This window comes from Furipterus horrens, unplaced genomic scaffold (assembly GCF_987537825.1).
Source record: "Furipterus horrens unplaced genomic scaffold, mFurHor1.1.pri manual_scaffold_4, whole genome shotgun sequence".
In the NCBI taxonomy this organism is placed as follows: Eukaryota; Metazoa; Chordata; class Mammalia; order Chiroptera; family Furipteridae; genus Furipterus; species Furipterus horrens.
The window spans coordinates 134,745,775-134,767,525 of NW_028327174.1; the positions used below are offsets into that span (position 1 = coordinate 134,745,775).

The following is a 21,751-nucleotide window of genomic DNA, read 5'->3' on the forward strand; positions in this document are numbered from 1 at the left end:
CGACCAGAAGTCTAGATATTTCTTTTCAGAGAAGTCTTCAAGCTAATAAAGAAAAATGATGGAATCAAAGTATAATTTTTTCTTTTAACAGCTCCCAATGAATTAATGGATGGGCTGCTAACATCACAAAACAAACAAAACCCCAAACCAAATAAACAACCCACTTTCCTGACAGAAAACTAAACACTATGTATGATACCTGAATCTGATCAAATCCCTAGATCCAGCTGCCAATTTACGTAAAATACAGAGGACAGAGAATCTGGTTAAACTACCTAGGAGATGATTTCAGCAATTCAGATTGTGGAAAACTACAGCTCAAGTCACTTGGTTTCTTTTTAGAAAACTTGGAAGCAAAAAAAGAACATTTAAGATATCTGAGATAACAAGAGTTGAACTTGGCCTGGGAACATTAAGGAATTATTATTGGAATGTGATAATGACAATATGGTTACATCAGATACCTCCTAACACATTTATGGACAAAGTTATGGATCAGAATATAGATGAAATGTGATTGGCTAAGTTGATATGATAAAGGTTGAAGCTGGATGTTGTATTCATAGAAACCCATAGTATTGTCTACTTTGTATGTAACTAAAATGCTTTACAAAGGGTGAAAAAAAGTAGTGAATTTGAAAGAATGATCAGAGGTATAGTACTTGTCACACTTCACTATACTTAGAAGAAATCCAAGATTCAGGGGAACAATGATTACAGCTTTCATTCTATTTCCTGAAGTTTAAAGTCCAGATCCTTCCAACCAACATCAAGATGTGTGTGTTTTTAAAAAATTATTTATTTATTTATTTTTAGATACGGGAAGGGAGGGAGAAAGAGAGGGAGAGAAACACAGTGTGTGAGAATTACACTGATCGGTTGCCTTTTGCATTCCCCCAATTGGGGACCTGGCTCACAACCCAGGCATGTGCCCTGACTGGGAATCAAACCAGTAACCATTTGGTTCACAAGCTGGCGCTCAATCCACTGGGCCACACCAGCCAGGGCAAGATGTGTACCACAGCCAAGGGTGTCCCATTACTGTGGGAACAAGTGGTGACCAGCTAGGTGCCTGTCAAGTATATGTACAGGCACATTTTAAGTGGAGCCTTGGAATGCAGAGTCATAAAACATGCAAGAGATTGAGCTTATATTTATTCTTTTCCTTACACTTTTCCTGTGACTGCTATTTCTATATAGACTCTGATTTCTCTTTATTCCTGTTGTTGAGCTCCACCCAAAATGCCTCTCTTTAAGCTCCTCACAATCAAATCTAACCCTTTGTTTGAGGCTCAGCTCAAATCTCAAAAGTTTCCTTCACAAACATTTTATCTTTCCACTGGCAGCTCCAGCACTGCTACGATCTGGTGACCACCCTCCCGGGAGCCAGCACTATGCTAGTTGCTCTACACATACAATTTGGCTTAATTCTCCCAGTAATCCAGCAAGGTCAGGATTGTAACTGAGCAACTCACACCCCTCACCCCGAAGCCCTGGCTCCGTCCTATGGAAGAGTAACTTGTTAAATAACATGGCAGGTATCATAAGTAAATGGAGCAACAGGAATTTGAAGGTGGGCTGGCAACTCTAAACCTTCTTATCATGCTAGGCTTCCATCTGGTTTGAAGCACAGTGATACACATGGCTGGCTGAGACGATGCCATCTGTGTTATACCTTCCTTGTGGCACTTAACATTACTTGCCTTCATGCCTTACCACTTACACAGAACTTAGTTTCTCTTCTTTTAAAAATCCTTACCTAAAGATATATTCATTGATTATAGAAAGAGAGGAAGGGAGAAGGAGACGGAGGGGGTGGCGGGAGGAGGAGGGAGGGAGAGAGAGCAGGGGAAAAGGGGGAGGGAGCAAGAGAGAGAGAGAGAGAGAGAGAGAGAGAGAGAGAGAGAGAGAGAGAGAGAGAGAGAGAGCAAGAGAGAGAAACAGCAATTAGTTGCCTGCCATACGGGCCCCAACCAGGGATCAAACCCACAATCTTTTGATATATGGAATGACACTCCAACTAACTGAGTCACCGACACCGGTCAGGGCTAGTTTCTCTTTTAACTGAAGTAGTTCCAACTGACTGCTTTCGAAACCTCATGTGGCCCACTAAAGAAAAAGACCGTTAGCTCTGCAGAGGAGAGACATGTTTCTAGGTTAGCAGAAAGTCACAGGCAGAAAACAATGTGTTTTCAGGGGGTGGCAGACACTGAAGTCTGCCCCTTAGGGCATCAGAGCTGGCAAGTCAAGGATTATGTTGTGTCAGGATTTATAAAATCTCTTACATTAAAAAGCATCCTCGTAGTTAATTACACTGAGTCAGGATAAGGCATCACTCAAAACAAAGAACCTGTGTTCATCTATGACCCAAAATCCATATAAAAGAACAGACAGACAGCAAGAATATCCTACCCTGTTTTACATGAAACTGGATGATGAAGCAAGAAGCTCTGAGGTGGTGGTAAGTGTCCCCTTGCAGATGCCACCAGTCCTAAATGTGCTCAGAACAACCACCACTATACTTTTGTCTTCCTTCAAAATTCCTTGACTGTAGTTCTGTCCCTTTCTCTATTTTACAGTAAGACAAACAATCTGGTTTCTTCAAGTAAGATGCAAGGGCTAAAAAGGGAGAGGGGGAAATTAGCTTAAAAGAGACATATTATTCAAATGAAATGTGTGGATTATAAGGACCCCGATTTGAGTAGTTGAAAATGGTGAGACAAGAGGGAAAAGGTTTACAGCCTGGATATTTGCTTATATTACGGCATTAATATAAATATTTTTTGGCACCATAATGGTCCTGTGGTTATTTTTTATTATTTTATAAAAAAGAGGCTTTTTTGAAAAATATTTACTTCAAACTAATGAAGGCAGGTGAGAGAGAAGTCATAGGGGCACAGATATGATACAAAGTTGGCTGTGGCTGACAAATGGAAAGCTGAGCGATGGGTAACTGGGGTTCATCACACTAGGCTCTCTACCTTTGCAGATGCTCAAAGTTTTGCACAATGAAAACATCTGTTTTGGAAGCCTGACCTCAGTAGCCCAGTATCCTCACATACTAGCTGGACCTTGCTGTGTTTCCTGCCTAAGACCCCTACCTGACTTGTGAAATCCACCTCTCTTCTGCCTGCCTCCCTCCATGCCACTCAGGCAGGCCCACGTTTCCCATCACATGTAAGGAAGGCGTCCCAGACTTGTAATATTTGGTTGAGTCAACTGGATTCATACTCCTATCTCAGTACAATATTTCTTTATAATTCTGAACTTTCTCACATTGGTTGCTTAATCTCTAACAATACCTCAAAAAGCCCAGAATGTTGACTCCTTACAGATTTTGTTTTGTTTGCTGTCATACTCCTCACCGAGCAATGTATCCAGTTATAGTACGTTAAACAGATATGAATGTAGTCCACTTACCAGAAAAAATAAGAAACAGTATTTCCCTTAAAAAACAAACAAACAAACAAAAAAACAGAATAAAGAGTAGCACAGCTCAAGGAAATTAAAACCAAAAGGCCTTTAGCCTCAATATGATTCCCAATATACCTACATGCCTACAATATACTGTTCATATTAATCCTTGGATATAACTGTCTTTTTCTTTCCTATGAAGACCTAGGTTCTTACTTTCCAAAGGGAACTACAGAAAATATCTGGCCATATCTAATGACAATGCATTAAAAGTTGACCATAACACCTGGTAGAAAGGCACCTTCTGGAAATAAAGCAATAGAAACAAAGAGTTAAGATCCTCTTACTGGCGCTCATGGCACCCAGTAACATACATGCCTTGGAGAGCATTCCACCTACCACTTCCTCATGCTCCTTCCAGCAATCATAATCTGTTGCCATGGCAATACTTGCATAGCAAAGTCCAGCCTCTTTAGCAAGAACCACCTCCGGAACTGTGGTCATGTTGATCACATCTGCCCCCCAGGTGCGAAACATGAAACTTTCTGCCCGAGAACTAAAACGAGGTCCTTCAATTGTAATCATTGTCCCTTTCGAGTGGCACCGCAGTCCCAGCTTCTTAGCAGTCTCTATGAGGACCTAGAAGAGAAAAAACCACAAGCTCAAAGCATGCAAACCTAAGAATAGCTTACTATTTTATTTTGTCCCTGACATTTAAGAAGTCGATTAAAGATTTTTACTATAAAGGCCTAGTAACTAGAGACCCTTGGAGAGAACCTGGGAGATTCCAATTTCCCAGCCCCTCACCCACTTAATATCCTGTTTCCCCAGCCCCTGCACTATAGCTCACAGCTACCAGAGCAAACTGAGCTTTTCCTAGGCATCAATAATTTGCTTATATACTTTAATCTCATTTATTTCTTAACAGCTTTAAGAGACTAAGCTGGGCTATAAATAAGGGCTTAGGCCTAGGCTCTGAGCCTCCAAGGCTCAGCTAACAATATGGTGCTCCTCATTCGCATCTCCTCAGAGACATGTGCTGAGAACTGGTCCCAAGCTCCTGAGAAACTCATTCTCATTGCTCTTTTGTAAAAAAATCTGAAGACTTTTGTGAATGCTTTTTTTTGATTAGGAAGTAATTTCTTCATAATCCCTTCTGCCTGTTGCCTCTCCAAGGACACATATTAAAAACAGAATGGGGCCATGCTTATTTTTTCTGTCCAGGGATAAATGTCTCTTAGCATCTCTTTAGTAGCAAGGCCATGCATGGGTTTTAGAAACATTATTTATAAGTTTGATCACTTTTTCCAGTGTCTAATTCATAATGCACATCTAATCTTCAGCCTATTAATTTTCATTTTTTTCTGAGCCTGTGCTTCAACATTCCTTTTTAATTAACAATATTAGTCTTTTAAACTTAACTATTAATTAAGTACTGGTGAAAATTCACTTAACCTTTGTATGTCTTAGTTTCCTCACCTGTAGAATGGAAATAATAATATGGCAGAACTCAAGAGATATTGTGAGGATTAAATGAGCTAAGGACATACAGCACAGAAATGTGTCAGATACACTGTAAACATATAAATGATAAACTGGTTTTCTATTGATTCTGAGTTTAGCAGGTCCTTGAATGATGCTGTTTTGTTATAACACTGCAGAAGAAAACAATCGATTCCCACTGGGCCACTGTCTGTGTGGAGTTTGCACATTCTCCTCATGCCTGGGTGGGTTTCTCTGGGTACTCACATCCCAAAGATGTGATGTTAGGTGATTTCTCCACTGTCCCAGTCTGAGTGAGTGTGAATGAGCTAGGTGCACCATGTGATGGAAGGGCCTCCAGTCCAGGGTGAGTTCCTGCCTGGTGCCCTGAACTGTTGGCAGATGAACTCCAGCCACCCGTGACCCTGAACTAGAATAAGCAGGTTGGAAAACAACTATCTTACCTGTTTTTATTCATCTTTATAAATATATGTATAGCTCACATTTATTTCAATATTTAATATTAGAAGTGTTTTGGATCTTTATATTTAGAAGTTTGGTGATGTTTTTGTCACCAGAAATATGCCAAAAGAACTCAATTATTGTTTACATCAGCCTACTGTAAAGTTGACCTCATTATACATCATTTTTCATAAAGTCGCAGTTTCTAAGAACCTATCGATAAAGGTTAAATGAGGACTTATTGTACTGGCAGCTTCTATAGGTTCGCCAAATAATTGGCAAGGTTCCTGGGATACACACACACACACACACACACACACACACACACACACACACACACACACACACAATGAGTGACTTAAAAGTCAATAGAAGGCTCCAACGTAGGGAAAGTCTTGCCTGCTAATGTCTGAACCACATAAGCAAATTAACCTATTTCCTTAAAAATAACTTATACTGCCCTGGTTGGTGTGGCTCAGTGGATTGAGTGCCCACCTGTGAACTGAAAGGTTCCTGGGTTAGCTCCTAATCGGGGCGCATGCCTGGGTTGCGGGCCAGGTTCCCGGTTGAAGGCGTGCAGGAGGCAACCAATTGATGTATCTCTCACATATGATGTTTCTCTCCCTCTCTTTCTCCCTCCCTTCCCCTGTCTCTAAAAAATAAATAAAATCTTAAAAAAAAAAACAAAAAAACCTTATACTATGCTATGACAGTGGGAAAAAGAATTTTAATTAGAGCCTTGGCAATTCCAAATTTAGAACCATGATAAGCCACAGACAATGAACGGTTGATGCTGCATCATGTTTATTTATTCTGTATATACTGAAAGTAAGATTATGCTTCATCAAACCTTCTCCTGAAAGAGTGCAGATTATAAGTGCAAGGGTTTAAATCATGTCCCCCCTCGTTTTTTTTAGACTTAATATATAACCGTCCCATTAAATGTCTTCATTAAATGTCTTTAAAAATCCCAAAGAACTGAGCTGTATGTCTCAGACAAACTTCATAGTGGTTCTAGGGATGAGTGAAGGAAAACCACAGCTGCCCTGTGCCACTGGCCTGCGGCTGTCTGTCCTCACCATCACCCTGGGAGATGGGTGCCATGATGGAAAGAGGAGGAAGCAGAGGCTCCTGGATGCAGACTGGGCAGGTAACACCATCATAAGGTATCAGAAATACAAATGCCAGGCGGAGAGGTCTCCAGGTCTGAAACTAAGCTGCCTTCATTTCTATGTCTCAAGTAATCATAATGGAACTCCTGAATCTACCACCATTCTTACAAATGTATTACAATATTAGATCACCAGGCTAAATATATGTCACGAGTCAGGACTCTCAAAATAGTCCAAATTACTTCCTAAAATGATTAGAAGGGACACTACTTTTAGAATAAGTAAATCTTGCATAGCACAGAATATCATTCTTCCACCCATGTCCTAGCCACACAATTCTCCGCCCCAAGGGAAAACACTATTTTCTGGTCAACTTTCTAGAAATACTCTATTTCCACAGAAATATTCTCATATTCATCTCTCTCCTCTACACACACACACACACACATACACACACACACACACACTTTAACACAGTGGAAGGGTATGGTACAACTGCAATCCATCAAGGGAGGCCAGGCTGTATTCCTGGCAACCATCACCCAGCCACACATTTACATGTGCTCTGTATGCATCACAGCACCTCCTCTGCCCACGACAGATCTTAAATTTCCTACTGACATGACACTCTCTTCCTAGTCTATTCTTTCCCAAACTGCCCCCATTTTGAAATGGACAAGAATTTTATATCCATCTCGTTTCCCTTAGAGAGCAAATTCATTATGTGGACAGATCTGTGTTTCAGAGGGAAGACCAGCAGTATTTTGATATATGTATTCTGCAGATAACAGATATATCTAAATACATACATACAAACTTAACTTGCCATTTTTTAAAAATAAGTAAAAAATGTACTTTCACAGAAGTGAGAGAGAATTCACATACAGTGGTATACCTCAAATGGCTCTCCGTAACTCCTGACTTGGCATTGTAGATTTTTTGTTTGTTTGTTTGAGACCAGAGTGAGGTTAAGGTGCCTTTGCTGTTGCTATAAGGAAAGTAGTTTTTCATGGCTGCGCAGGGGTGAATATAAAAGCTATATACCAAACCTTCTGCTTTCCATGTGCAAATGTTAAAATTAGCTGAATGACTAACAATGTTTAGGTATTTATATTTTATAAATTAATTTAAAAGTAGGATTCACTATGACAATGCTTCTAATCTGTTGTGTTGCACCTGACTTTCAAACCTGGGATTATAACATGAGTCTGACTTCTGTGGGGCTGCCTCCTTTGTTCTGGGATTTTACTCTAATCTCAGAGAGAAGGTTGGAGAGTAATGGCCAACTCAGCTCAAAGATAAATGATGCCAATCTGAGAATTTATAGAATATTAATAACATTAATTTAATTCATAAAGGCAGTTACCAGTCAGTCATTGGATGTTTCAATACTAATAGGCATTGTTCAAAGCACTTTGTAAATGTTAACACTTTAATCCCTCACACAGTCCTATGATGTACATATAATCATTACCTTCATTATACAAATGAGGAAACTGAAGCCCAGAGGTGTTAAATAACTTGTTCAATGACACGCAGCTAGTAAGTTGAAGAGCAGAGATTGGATCTCAAGTAAACTGGTTCCAGACTATATACTTTTGACTAATATGCTAGCCTATACTAAATTATTTAAGAAGTATCCTGAAAGCAAAATCAAAACTTATAAAAAAGGTAGCCTGCAGCTTTGAGTGACTCAGCTTACAAATGACTGACAGAAGTGGAGGCATTATTAGCAAAGAAAAGCAACTCTTCATAAAACCCTACATAAGAAGTAAACTTGAGAGGGAAACATGGTATACCTTCTGGAAAGATTACAAACCTCTCTTGTTTTGGGGCAGAACGGCTCAGCTGCTGATATATGGCACACTCCTCGGGCACAGGAATGATTCCCATCATAGAAGGTCTGAGGCCTTACGGTGGTCCTACAAAATAAAGCGAAAAGGCTTTTTTGTTGTTGTTTTGTTTTAAAGAAGGCCGTTGTCTGATGAAATCAGTTGTATCTAAGGCAACATCTTGGTCCTCACTCCAGAATCAACAGCTCTGGACAAGCTGAAGACAAATGGTAAAAAAGCAGCTTCAGAATGGCATTTGGCTTCTCTGGCTCTGGGTTGGTGGCAACATGCCTTCCCACAGGAATTAAAGTGTCTGTGATCTGGTGGCTGTGACAAAATAACCACACTGGGTTGCAGGTGCAACTCAACTGTGGGCTAGGGAGGGCAGGTACGACACTTAAGACGTCAATATGAAAATTCCCCATCACTGTAAATGTAGAGGACTTTACAGTGAACCCCATTTATATCCATTACTTAGATTTCACAATTTCCAAAACTGTGAAACCTGCTTTATCTGTTGCAAATCTAAGACTTTGTCATTTTACCCTACTTTTGATGGACGAAAATATGTAGACTATTTCCACTACAATGTCATTATCACATCTAATAAAAATAACATTAATTCCTCAGTATTTGCTAATATACAGACCATATGCAAATTTCTCTGAGGTTCTCAAAAATGTTCTTTTTGAAAAAACAGCTGCTTTGTTAGTTATGGGTCCAAATAAAGCACTCATCTTGCATTTGATTGTCATGTTTTATAATTGAGAGTAATATTCTCCTCCACCCTCAATTTTATTTTCCATGCCTTTGACTTAAGAAAGTAGTGTTTTGTTCTGCTGCAAATTCAGGAATTTTTCTCTCTGTTGTCTTGTCCCTCTACTTGCTGTAATTAGTTCTGAAGTCTCTTAGTTCCACTTTTTTGTAAAACATTTTTGAATTCACAACCCAGTGCCAAGTCATCCAGCAATTTCTCACCAGAAAATTTCAGAGTAAGCCACTTTCTGAGTCCACGATATTGTTTTAAGCTTGAACTCATGAGTAACACAGGAAAGAGCGCCCTTCTTTTTCCTACAGAGGGAAGCGCAGGGGAGGGTCAGGGCAAGGGAAAGCCTATGGGAAGGTACATCACTTAATGCTTACTTCCGGGGGCAGGAGGGTGGGGAACACCACTGAGAAATAGCTTTCCCAGTCCAGTTTGCACAGCTGGCACGTCTACCTCCCTGAGGTTTCTAACTGGAGAAATGAGATTTTTTAAAACTGAGCAAAATGCCAGAAATAAACGCCAGGCAATCCCACACACAGCAGGGACAGTACCTGACTGAGCAGGTACTAACTAACAGGGGGCCTGACTGGTGACTGCCAACGTCCAACCGAAACTAGCTCTTCTAACCTAACAGTAATTCACTCTCATGCTGAGTTTTATCAGTGACAAGGAGAAAACAGAAAATGCAGTTCTGTACCTGTTACTAAATTTTTGTGCAGTCTTGAACAAATTACTTAACTTCCCTGAGTTCTGGCTTCATAAGACAAGTAATAGCAACATCTGCACTAACACCCTTGTTTAAACATGACAACAAGGTCACAAAACCCTCGAGCAGTTACATCCCAAAAGACTTCATTCAATGACATCTCTTTTTTATATGGCAGATGTGTGCACTAGGGGATCAATAATTGTTGCAAAGAGCTATTATTACTACTATTGCCTTGAGATTGACCCAGTACCTGGCACACAGTAGTCACTCAAATAACTTTAAGAGATTGATACAGGTGCAGCAGAAGCAAAAATACATCAATGGCAGTAACCTCCATAGTTTCTTTCTTCTTTTTGTTTTTTAAATCCTCACCTGAGGACATTCTTTTCATTGCTTATTTTTTTCTTATTTTAGAGAGAGGGGAAGGGAGAAAGAGAGAAACATTGATGCGGGTTCTGGGCATTAAGATGTAGATATCTTTGCAGAGGGTGGGTGGGCCTTTATTCTGACTGACACCACATGTCACTTTCAAAAGTCAGTAGGATAGCCACCACTCCTAAACTCTTGTCCTTGGGTCTAGGTTGCTTCCAGGAGGAGTGTGACGCTTCATATTCTTCTCAGGACAAGCTGGAACACAGCTTCCCATCAGGTTCAGCCTGAGGCAAATTTAGCCACGGACCCAGGAGCAGACTGCAGTTCTGTCTCTTGATGGAAGAACAAGTTCCATTAAAGGTTCCCTTTATCAGGAAAAGGTGCCCACCCAGGCACTGTTGCAGAACTAGTTTCTTCCTTCAAGAAACTAGCGGTAGGCCCTGGCCAGTATGGCTTAGTTGGTTGGAGTGTCGTCCTGTAACCAAAGGGTTACAGGTTCGATTCCCACTCAGGGCACATATCTGGGTTGCGCGTTCACTAAGTCTGTGGTGATTTGTTATAGCAGCAATAGGAAACTAAGACACATACTTATGTGGTTTAAGATATAGTTAACTCAGTTATGGTTTCTGCAGTAATAAAAAACTGATGACAAAGGTCTGCCCCCAATTCTTGCTTTAATTGTAACCCTCCCAGCTCAGCAAGGTGACTACAAATTTCACCTCCCCATTAGTTTGGGATATTCACTGGAAAACAGATTTAAGGGACTGACTGATCTGGCTGGCTTTACAGCCCACTCACAAGCTGTGTGCCTCTAGACAGTCACTCTGATCTCTCTACACCTCAGTTTATACCACTTTTCTCATATTTAAAATAGGGAATTAATACCACCCACCCTCTATGGTCTATGCAGAGACTGAATGAGAACACACAAAGCAAGCACTCAGCACTTGTAACTGCCATTTATGGAAAATCTGCCAACCTCAGAGCGTGACACATGTATGGGTCGAGTCAAGGGTACCCAACAAACTGCTCAAGGTTTTCAGACAGAAAAAACTGCCCCTGGAAGAGTGAAGGAAGGGGACAAAATTATGTGTACTGGCAAATGAAATGAGCACAAGAGCAAGGAGAGAACAGTGGGCACCATCAGAGAGGGGGAGGAAAGTCCAGAGAAAGACAAAGACAGATAGGCGGTGGGTTGTTTCTGATTCAAGACTCTTAAAGAGAGCCATTTGTTAATCTTTTTCCTTTGAGGAAATTCTGAGTTGCAAACAAGCGGAGGAAAAGCACTTGTACAGCAGAGCAGGGCACATGTCCACACAGACCTCAGCGTGCAGGAGCCTGAGTCCTCCTGTTCATCAATAGAGTGGGGCCAACTGCTGGCGGCTCATAAGGAGAGTGGTTCAGGGGAATTGATTCTGGCATGTCACTTAAAAGATACTCAAACAGGAATGTGGCTGGACAGAGACAAGTTCAGTTTTTAGAAACCAAAATAAAGTCACCCCTCTTTTCATTAAAGCCTGGACTCTTGAGGGAAAGAGGGGCTCTTGAAGGCAGGTCTGTCACAGGCACCTTGACCCCAGTAGTTCTACTGCTGGCCGTTTACTCAACAGGTTATGTTCTCACAAAGATAACAGGACACACAAGTGTTCGCTAAGTACGTACAGTTAATATCAACAGGGAGCCAAAAACAATCAAACATCCCACTTAAGAGGCCAGCTGAAATAAGTCAGATCCCCAGCGACAGAACAGTGTGTCGCCGCTGTATCAGGAAGATCATGGTGGGTGTCTGACTATAAGTGTGGAAAGCTGAGATACGATTACAAGAGAAGACGGCAAGTTTTCTAGAATTCCTAAATAGTCACACAAAGATAATTTTTCTTTGTATTGAAATACATATAAATGGTATACAATATGGATTGTTTCACAATGTACTTGATTTAGTTAATGATGTATCTTGGAGACTTCTCTATATTAGCACTTATAAATCCACTTGATTTGTTTAAAGCGCTATAAAAAATGCCATGGATAAACCAGTACTTTAGTTATTTTATAATAAATGGGTAATTAAAAATATAAATAACTGGTATCTCTGCATGGGCTCCCTTGTGCACATGTTCCTCAAGAAACCAAAAAAAGGAATTATTTGGGTCAATGGCCACATATATTGTCATCTTTGATAGAGAGATCTCACCAATTTGCCCTTCGATGGGCTGTAGCAAGGAACACACCTACTAGAAACATTGGAGTTTTGCTTTTTGCCACATACCCTCCTACACTATCCACATTTTATTACAAAGACATATTACTCTTAAAACATAGATATGCATGTTGAATAGCATTTTAGTTAGAATCCCAAAGACAAAAGTATATACATGGGTGGAAACAGCAAAAAAATTTAAGGCCAAGTAACCAACTGGTTAGAACAAAAGGATGTTAATACCCTAGGCAATTTGCATAATTTTAAGATTAGAAGGATTAAGAAGGAGACTTCTAAATTTCTAGGTGTCTCTTTGTGTGGATGTGCACATATGCATTTAGGGACAGTGCTGTCAAGAGCATGTATATAAGTGAAGGTGTCAAATCCTAGCAGATTTGGGTCAGGGAGTCAGGGTACAAAAGGCACTTAAGGAAGGGTAAAGAGTTTAAAACTGCAGTGGGGAAAGCAGTAGTTTTGGTACAAATGACAGCAAATTAAGAAATGGAATGAGTCTGTTCTATTAGTCAAAAGGTTATGAATTTGAACCAACATCATAAGATCCTCCCACCTGACCTAATGAATGCCCCTAACTGCTCAGGGCGCCATAGGAAAGGAGAAAAACCAATTGATGTTTATATCCCAATGAGGTAAAACTGCTCAATAAGCAGGTAACACGGTTTTCCCTTCATATCGTCTATTTTCCCTCAGAACTTGATCAACAGAGCATACAGAGCAGTAGTACAAGAACAAAAATCCTTGCTCTGACACAGGTGGTGAGTAACAATGTCTTTGGGCCTCAGTTTTCTCACCTGTATAAGGGGACAATAAGGTATTACAGGATGCTGCCTGCTGCTGTGATCATTAGCACCAGCAACAGAGTAAGGACTGTCAGTTCTGTTTTCACTGTAAAGTATCAGAGACACTGCTCTAGGTCACCACACGAAGCTTTACGAAACCCTATTTACAGTTTCAGGATGTCCCGTCGATGGTTGCTCAGCCACTGCTTTAGGTTACTCAGTAAACAATATACACACATCCGGATATGTGACTAGAAAAATGCACCATTTGGTGCTTTTCTTAGGATTAAAAAACACAAAAGGGAAAGGCTGGTGGAAATACATGCATATATATGTATATATTTTTAAATCTTTAGGACATATTCATTGATTTAGAGAGAGAGGAAGGGGGAGGGAGAGAGAAGGAGAGAGAGAAAGAGAGAGGGAGGCAACATTGATGTGAGAGAAACAGCGGTTGGGGTTGCCTCCTGCGAACCCGCAGCCTTTTGGTGTTCGGAACGATGCTCCAATCGGAGCCACTCAGCCATGGCAGCCATGCATATTTTAAAGCTGAATGAGTCAGAATGCCTTTTAAAAAAAGTCCTAACCATCACCACCAACAATAGATGTATGAATGTTAATTATCCAGGGCTTAACAACGCCTGACCTGTGGAAAGAGCTTGATATTTTCTTTTACTTCAGAATTATACAGAAATAAAGTCTTTACATTCAGAAGACCAGATATAACCAGATAATAAACATTAATACTTTACTGGGCACAGGAAAATGAGCAGGGATACGAAGTACCAAAGCAGTGGAAGAAGCCACCAAAAGGTGACGAGATATTTTTAAGTACATGTCAAAGATCATCAGCATCAATGACAAACGGAACTAGGAAAAAATTACACCCAATTACAGGAAGAGCTGAGTGAGGTATTCTACATAAAGAATTAGGACATCCCTCCTCCCCAACTACACTTAATTCATAAGTCTGGTAGAAGCGTGTGCTCAACACCACTCAGTTACAACCCCCACGGGTCAGATTCGGGGAGGCCCCCAGAGGGGAGCAGACGGTTGGGTTCCAGCACCCTTCTGACTGTACAGTACCTTTGTTTCTGTTATATTTTTAGGTAGTAGTATGGGAATTGGCTTTGAGGGGAGTTAGGCTGAGAGAAGGGAAGAACTGACTCGAACGAGGGCAATGGTGATCGAGGAGATGGAGGGTCTTCTCCGGAGCATACAGCCAGGACTCAGGGACTGACTGCATGGAGAGGTGACAGCCCTACAGCAATGACCATGGGGGACAGAGGGGTGGGGCATGTCAGGGCCAGGGTCACCAGCTTAGCAATTCACCGTGTAAAAAGTGGGGAATTTGGGAGAAGAAGGAGTGTGGGGCCAGAAGACAATCAAGGGGGATAATTTAATTTTAAGTACGAAGTGCGAGGTATCTCTGGGACCTTGTCCTGTAGCCAGTATAGATCTTGAGGGAAAGGGCAGAGCTGGAAGTCTGTGTTGGGGGGGCTGGTTAAGGTCACAGACTTTGGAGACTAACGCAAATTCAAACCCCACAGGTCCCACTTACTAACAAATAACAAAGTGGCTAAGTTTCTTCAAAGACAAACTGGGGAAAGTACCCTTGTATGCCGTAAATGAAGACTGACTAGTGGCAGCTACTAGGAATTCAAAAATTGGGCACTTTTCAGCATTTTTATTAATAATGAGAACATTTGGTGATGTGATAACAGAACCAGGCTGCAGAGCGCAATGCAAGAATTCTCCTCCCAGAAGGAGTAGCTGCCCCCACTTCCAGGCCTGCTATCTGCCGGAAGATGATAGAGGACAGGGACGCAAGTAAAGAATGATGGGAGGTGGCATTCTCAGCCAAGAATAAAAGAGACGGGCAGGAAGCTATGAGAGAACTGTAAGGGTCTAACACAGCAGCTGACAGGAATGGAAGAGCTAAGCAAATGCTTCTTTATCTTAAACTCCCATTTCTACTAAGAACCCACACCCTGCCCAAGAGGCTGAAAGAATGATGATGTAATTGACTCAGGGAACACCTGACTTTCCTGGGCTGATGCTTTAAAGGGTGAGAAAGAATAACTCCACATATAACATAATGGCAGGGGAAGCCCAAGGCAGGGCAGTGTCTTTGGGAGGGGGAAATAACCTGACATAATCCCTTCCCACTGCGTTTACAGTGGGACTTTCCTGATGAGTAAGCATGCATCACCAGCAAACGCTCACCCAGCCCCCAACCCCTCCGAATTCGGGGGAGAAAATAAGCCTCTCCAAAGGGTGGACATTTGAGCTCTTAGGGATCAATCCAACGCCCTCACTTAGTAGATGAAAACATCAAGTGACAAAAGAATTTGGGGACAGACCCAGGGAAATTTTATGGATGTTCTCACTTCCCAGATGCGGCTTCTTCTACTGCATTCCTCAAGTAGAATCAAACCGGGGACCTCAGAAACAAAAGGCCAGTGTGTTGGCAGCATCTTGCAGAAAACACTTGGCACTAAGAATTACACTCTCCTTTTAATCTTAATTTTTTGGTTGTATTGTTCTCATAACAAACAAAAACAAAAACCTTATCTGCAAAGCATTACTGATAAAGGTCACTATTAAAAAGCAAATTTCTTATACTCATATACCGACTGATGTTTGCTCGCTTCATCTTGAGATATTGCTGATACTGAAGTAGTTTAAGAGGTTCTATTAGTCTGCAGCTTAAAAAAAACAATATAATGGGGACACCTTTCCAGTTTATAGATCTAATTGTTCCTTTAAAAAAAACAAAAACAAATGTATTTATTGAGGGAGAGAGGGAGAAAGGGAGGGGAAGGGTGGGAGAGGGAGGGAGGGAGGGAAGAAGGAAGGAAGGAAGGAGAGATTTTGTATGCGCCCTGACTGGAGATGGGGCCCACAACCTTGGTGTATTGGGACTACTCTCTAACCAACTGATTGAGCTACCCAACCAAGCCCCACTTGTTCCTTTTAATACACTCCTTATAAATATGGTGAATTGGACTCTTAAATGATAATAATTACGACTGATGGTGAAGGGGAAAAAAGTCATGTGTGGAAATTGCAGGAATCCTCTGCCATGTGTGCCTTGCCTGGCACATATAGTTCGTAGCAGCTTCGGGTAAAAGAAAGACCATATAATCCGCCTCCCACAAGACCAATTAATTTGTAGGCGTATTCAACAGTGACTGGGTGCGATAGTGGAGGATGTCTGTAATAGAAGGAAAACAGGAAGGGACATCAAAATGCTTCACACTTCGATAAAAGCAGCCAGTGGGCAGTCTTGCCTTGCAACAATGGCCAAAACCTCATTAGAAATTGCTTCTCAAGCACAACACAACAGGCTAAAGATAGTCTATTCAGTAAATGGTGTGGGGAAAATTAGACAAATACATGCAGAAAAATAAAACTAGACCACCTTCTTACACTGCACAGAAGAAAGAATTCAAAATGGATTAAAGACTTAAATGTTAGACCTGAAACCATAAAAATCCTAGAAGAAAACATAGGTAGTAAAATCAGACGTTGCTTGTAGCAACATTTTATCTGATATAGCTCCTCAGGCAAGGGGAAAAAAAGAAAAAATAAACAAATGGACTGCATCAAACTCAAAAGTTTTTGCACAGCAAAGGAAACCATCAACAAAATAAAGACAATCCACAGAATGGGAGAACATATTGGCCAATACATCTGATAAGGGGTTAACACCCAAAATTCATAAATAACTTATAAAACTCAACACCAAAAAACCAAACAATTAAATTAAAAAATGGGAAAGGAAACCTACTGTGGCCGAGCTGCCTCCAAGTTCTTGGCATGAATATACACTTCTTCAAAGAGAACATACAGGTGGCCAACAGACACATGAGAAGATGCTCAATGGCACTAATCAATCAGAGAAATGCAAATTAAAACCACAAAGAGATGTCACCTCACACTTCTTGGAACAGCCATCATCAATAAATAAACAAATAGCAAGTTACTGGTGAGGATGTGGAGAAAGGGGAACCCTTTTGCGCTGTTGGTGAGAATGCAGACTGGTGCAGTCACTGTGGAAAGCAGTATGGAGATACAAGGTATCTGCCTTCTGACCCAGTGATCCCATTTTGGGGAATATATCTGAAGAAACCCAAAACACTAATTCAAAAGAACATAAGCACCCCTATGTTCATTGCAGTGTTATTTACAATCTCCAGGGTCTGGAGGCAGCCCAAGTGTCCATCAGTAGATGAATGAACAACTATGAAGACATTTACACAATGGAATAGTACTCAGCCGTAAAAAAAGAAAAAAAAATTTTACCTTTTGTGACAGCATGGATGGACCTGGAGAACAGTATGTTAAGTGAAATAAGCCAGCCAGAGAAAGACAAATACCATATCATCTCACTCACGTGGAATCTAATGAACAAATTGAACTAACAAAAAAAATAGAGACAGACTCATAGATAGAGAGTAGGATGACAGCTATGGGGGGGGGGTAGTGGGTGGAAGAATGAAGCGAAAAGGAGAAAGGACTCACGGACATGGACAACAGCGTGGTGACTGTCAGGGGGAGGGGATATAAGGGGGATGAATGGTAATGGGGTAAAAAAGACTGAGTAATAAAAAGAAATCTCTTCTATGCTCCACTTTATAATGCATCAGTCAAGTTAAGCTTTGCAGTAGGGTAGGCAGTACCTTCCAGATGCTGGGCTGAGAGCAAAAGCAGAAGCCACGTAAATCCATAGTCATGCTTCTAAACTTCTACGTCTTGTCTCAGAATTTGATGGGGCCCTCACCATGCCATGGACAGGAAGGTGGGTCCTCAGCACCCTTGTAGAAAGAACAGTCACCACCAGGAGAAAGTGACAGCAGAACCAACTAGCAAGGGGACAGGCAATTCTGGGAGGAAGACAGACCTGGACTCGCTTAGGAGGTCTTTCTCTCTTGCATTCAGTCCTGCTTCAGTCCCCCACAGGTGACACTGTGAGTCAGGTAAACCCTGCCCAGACAAGGGTTTATACCACAGGAGAACCGTCAAATCGGAATCGTGGAGCGTCTCCCTTATGGGATCCTTTTAAAGTATAAATAGCCTCACAACACTCTCTTAGGTCAGGTGTTCTTTCCCGAGTTCAAATGACTGTCAAGAAATGAGACAAGCTCCCTTCTTAACTAATGACTTGTGGCCGATGATGGGGACCTCCACCAAGATATATAAGAAATGAATTAATCAAATCCAACACAGCGAGAGGCAGAAGGCACTGACTGAGGAAGCTTACTGTGACTGAGCCGCCTACAACTTCTTGGTATGAATTATTTTAAATTTTGGATCTGTGAAGAATATGGCACACGGAGCCCAGAACCCCGGACAAGGGAAGAGTCAAGAAACCTGTCACTGGGCAATAAATGCGGGAAAATGACAAAAACACTTAATCATGTAAAGTCTAGACCAAGATAAATTTTTTTTCTAAGATTGCCCTAAAAACGAATGAAAGATTATCTTCACTTTAAAGATTAGCTCAGTCATTCCATGTCTGAGAAACATGCAAGGAATGACTACACATACCCAGAAATAGCTGGAACCACTCAGGCCCCTCACACCTGTCTGCTGTCCTGCTTTCTCCAGTCAGGCACACCTAGGACTCCCCTCTTCTCATGCCCAGATTTCAGCTTTTCACAGGTGGTTATATAGCATGAGAGAGAGAGAAAAGAATTTTCAGACAAGAATGACCTATTTTTCTTAAAAAAGCTTCCAGCCTGTCAGACTCCTTCAAGGGTATACTTAATTTTTAGAGTAGAAATCTAATGTTCTTAAAAACAATCATAAAAACCAGAGCCACTTGTCACCCTTAGATCTTATGACCTGTACAGTATGTGGAGCGCAGCTGATATACTGGGTTGCTGTGCCCCCCCCCCCCCCCCCCCCCCGCCCCATGCTGGGCACTCCGAGGGTAGAGAAAGCCACATGTGTTGGTTCGGCCATCTATTAATTAAGAATACCCATACTATTCTATTTTGATTCTGTATCAGAAATTTATGTTAGGGAGGTTAATACAATCCCTTTAGCCTCTGAAGACCACTTTAGGATGAGGCTATTTTTGCTAAAATGACATGTTAGCAAAGTTATAGCAACAGGCAAGCGTGTGTGTTTCGAGCTCAGTTCCTGGAGAAGAATTCACAGGCAGTGCGTGGAGAAGGAGCTAAGCGATGGTGCAGTTCAACCCTTGATTTTGAAGAGAGGACTGAGTGTCACATAGGTCAAGTGTTTTGGCCAAGGCCGATCACAGTCAATACAAAACCTCCTAACCCAGGGCTACTGCCACCCCAGCTAGGTTATAATCCACTGGGCGGCTCGGTACAACACTGCAATTCTGTCATACAAGTGGAGGCTGTGGGTTTGACTATATGGGAACCTCAGGCTACAAAGAGCATAGCCTCTAGCTCACATCACCAAGGGGAGCTATCAGTCTCTTGCCTCAACACACCAAGATCTACTTTGTTAAAAAAGTGTCCTATCACCGCAACACAGGTAGGGTGTTACTCACAAGGCAGAAAGCTTTGATTCTCTTCTATGAAACATTCAAACATACAGTGAACCAGGGATGTGCCCAATCAGGGTTAACTGGAAACCCCGTGGCTCAGACGGTGGCAATATAATTTAGAAGATGCTGCCAAATAGCAATACAATTAAAACTACATGAGTTATTTAGAATTTTCTAGTGGTCACATTAAAAAGTAAAAAATAAACAGGTAAAATCAGCTTTAATAACTTATCTAACCTAAAACATCCAAAATATTATTGTTGCAATATATAGTCAATATAAAATTTGAGATTTCATTCTACATGACATTTCTTTAGTGATCTTCTAACAAATCTTTTCTTTTGTTTTTGCCAAGTAACGGTGATTGTGGATTCCTTCAGTCAACATGCCCAAAGCCGACTGACGGCACCCGGGTACTGAGCAGGTAAAATACGCTAGATCCCACACAAGGCACTTGCTAGAGGTTTTGAAATTTCAAGGCAAGACTAAGATGACAGTGTATCCACATAGCACTTGAAAGAAAGCAGATACCAGAAGATTTTAAGGTCACACAGCTAAGAAGTACCAAGATACAATGAAACCAGATTTGATGGTAACACCTGTTCTCTAATCTCCATCTTTGTGCCCCGACTGCTTTCCAGAAAGAGCACGTATAAAGAAAAAAATGTGGGAAACGCAACAGATTCACACTTAGGTGACAAATTAATCCCAGGCTTGGTACCCAAATCGGCCTTTTCTTTCTTGTATAATCTATAATACTTTATAAATTCAGATCATTCTGAATATGAAGTTCTATACTTTGCTTTATTAAACAGCTATATACAACCATTTTCTTAAACTATTATTTCCACACACACAGACTTTGACAGCCATAGTGATTTTGATGAAGATGTTCCCTAAACACAAACTCCAGCCTCCCTCTCTGTTGAAGTAATCATGTTCATTCAATCACTCAAAAGCTACTGCCTTGCCCTGGCCAGGTGGCTAAGTTGATTGGAACATTGTCCTGTAGGACAAAAGGTTGCAGGTGCCACCCCCAGTTTGAGATGCATACAGGAGGCAACCAATCGACGTTTCTCTCTCACAACTCAGTCTCTTGCTCGCTCGTTCTCATATCCATAAAGCATATCCTTCCTTGGGTGAGGATTTTTTTAAAAAGTTCAAAAAATACTGACTGAGCAACTACAGGCCAGGCAGTGTTGTGGGTGTCAGGGATAAAGTGGCAAACAGAACAGACAGGGTCTTTGCCCTCACATGGTTTATATTCTAGAGGGGACGGTGGACAATACATATATAGTGTCAGGTGCTAAAAAATGATAGGGAAAATGACAGGGGAGGGCATGTAATAATTTTAGTCTACTCCTGTTATTTATTAGGTTGAACCACATGAAATTGATGATCTCCAACCATTTCTATGGGTCAATCTGATAGTTTCATTTCATGTAGAAACAATCAAGAATGCTCCTCATGGACTACAAATTATAACGAATTCCTGAAAGACAGAAGACACACAGAATGGGTCTGGATAAACCTTCTTCCCATAACAGAAGACACAGGAGAGGCACTGGGTACAGTGAGCTCAGAGATACCAGAAGGGAGGGGCAGAATGACTGCCTGAGGGGTGTGACTAATCGCAGGACTCTGGCAGGAACCAACAAACGGTTTACACACCCTGGCCCCTCCCCCCACCTCCCCACTTCTGGATCAAGGTGCAGAGCATACTCACCTGTTTCCACCCAGAGCATCCTGGGAGGTGGTTATTTCCACCAGGAATGGAGCAGGGGTGGGGAGGGGCAGGAATCCCCACCAGACTCCCATTTTCCCTTGTGATTTCTTCAAGTACTTCTAAAGGCAGAAGCTGTTTAGGATCTTGGCAGCCTATTACTGTTTAATTTTTTGAGTAAAGAAACATTATATATTACTTGTGCCAATAACAAAAAATCCCCAGCTCCTGAGCCAACTATGGATTTTAACATCAGGAGAAGGCAACCAGACATTACACGCCTCCTGATATGATGCAGAGGATTCCTGCCAAGAGTTTGAACCTGTTTCTGATCGGGCCTCCAGAGCTAACCACTG

At 41.4% G+C, this 21,751-nt stretch overlaps 1 protein-coding gene across 2 annotated transcripts in view; it reads right to left on the reverse strand.

Moving 5' to 3' along the window:
* Positions 1-21,751, reverse strand: part of MTAP (methylthioadenosine phosphorylase) — a 49,017-nt gene that overhangs the window by 8,973 nt on the left and 18,293 nt on the right. For both annotated transcript variants that reach the window (XR_016510540.1, XM_090274057.1), the window contains exons 5-6: positions 8,290-8,392; positions 3,814-4,053 (exon numbers count right to left, since the gene is read on the reverse strand). Coding sequence is in view for 1 of the 2 variants with exons in the window: in XM_090274057.1 (XP_090130183.1) it covers positions 3,814-4,053; positions 8,290-8,392 (343 nt within the window). In the remaining variant the exon portion in view is untranslated. The remainder of the gene's footprint in view (positions 1-3,813; positions 4,054-8,289; positions 8,393-21,751) is intronic.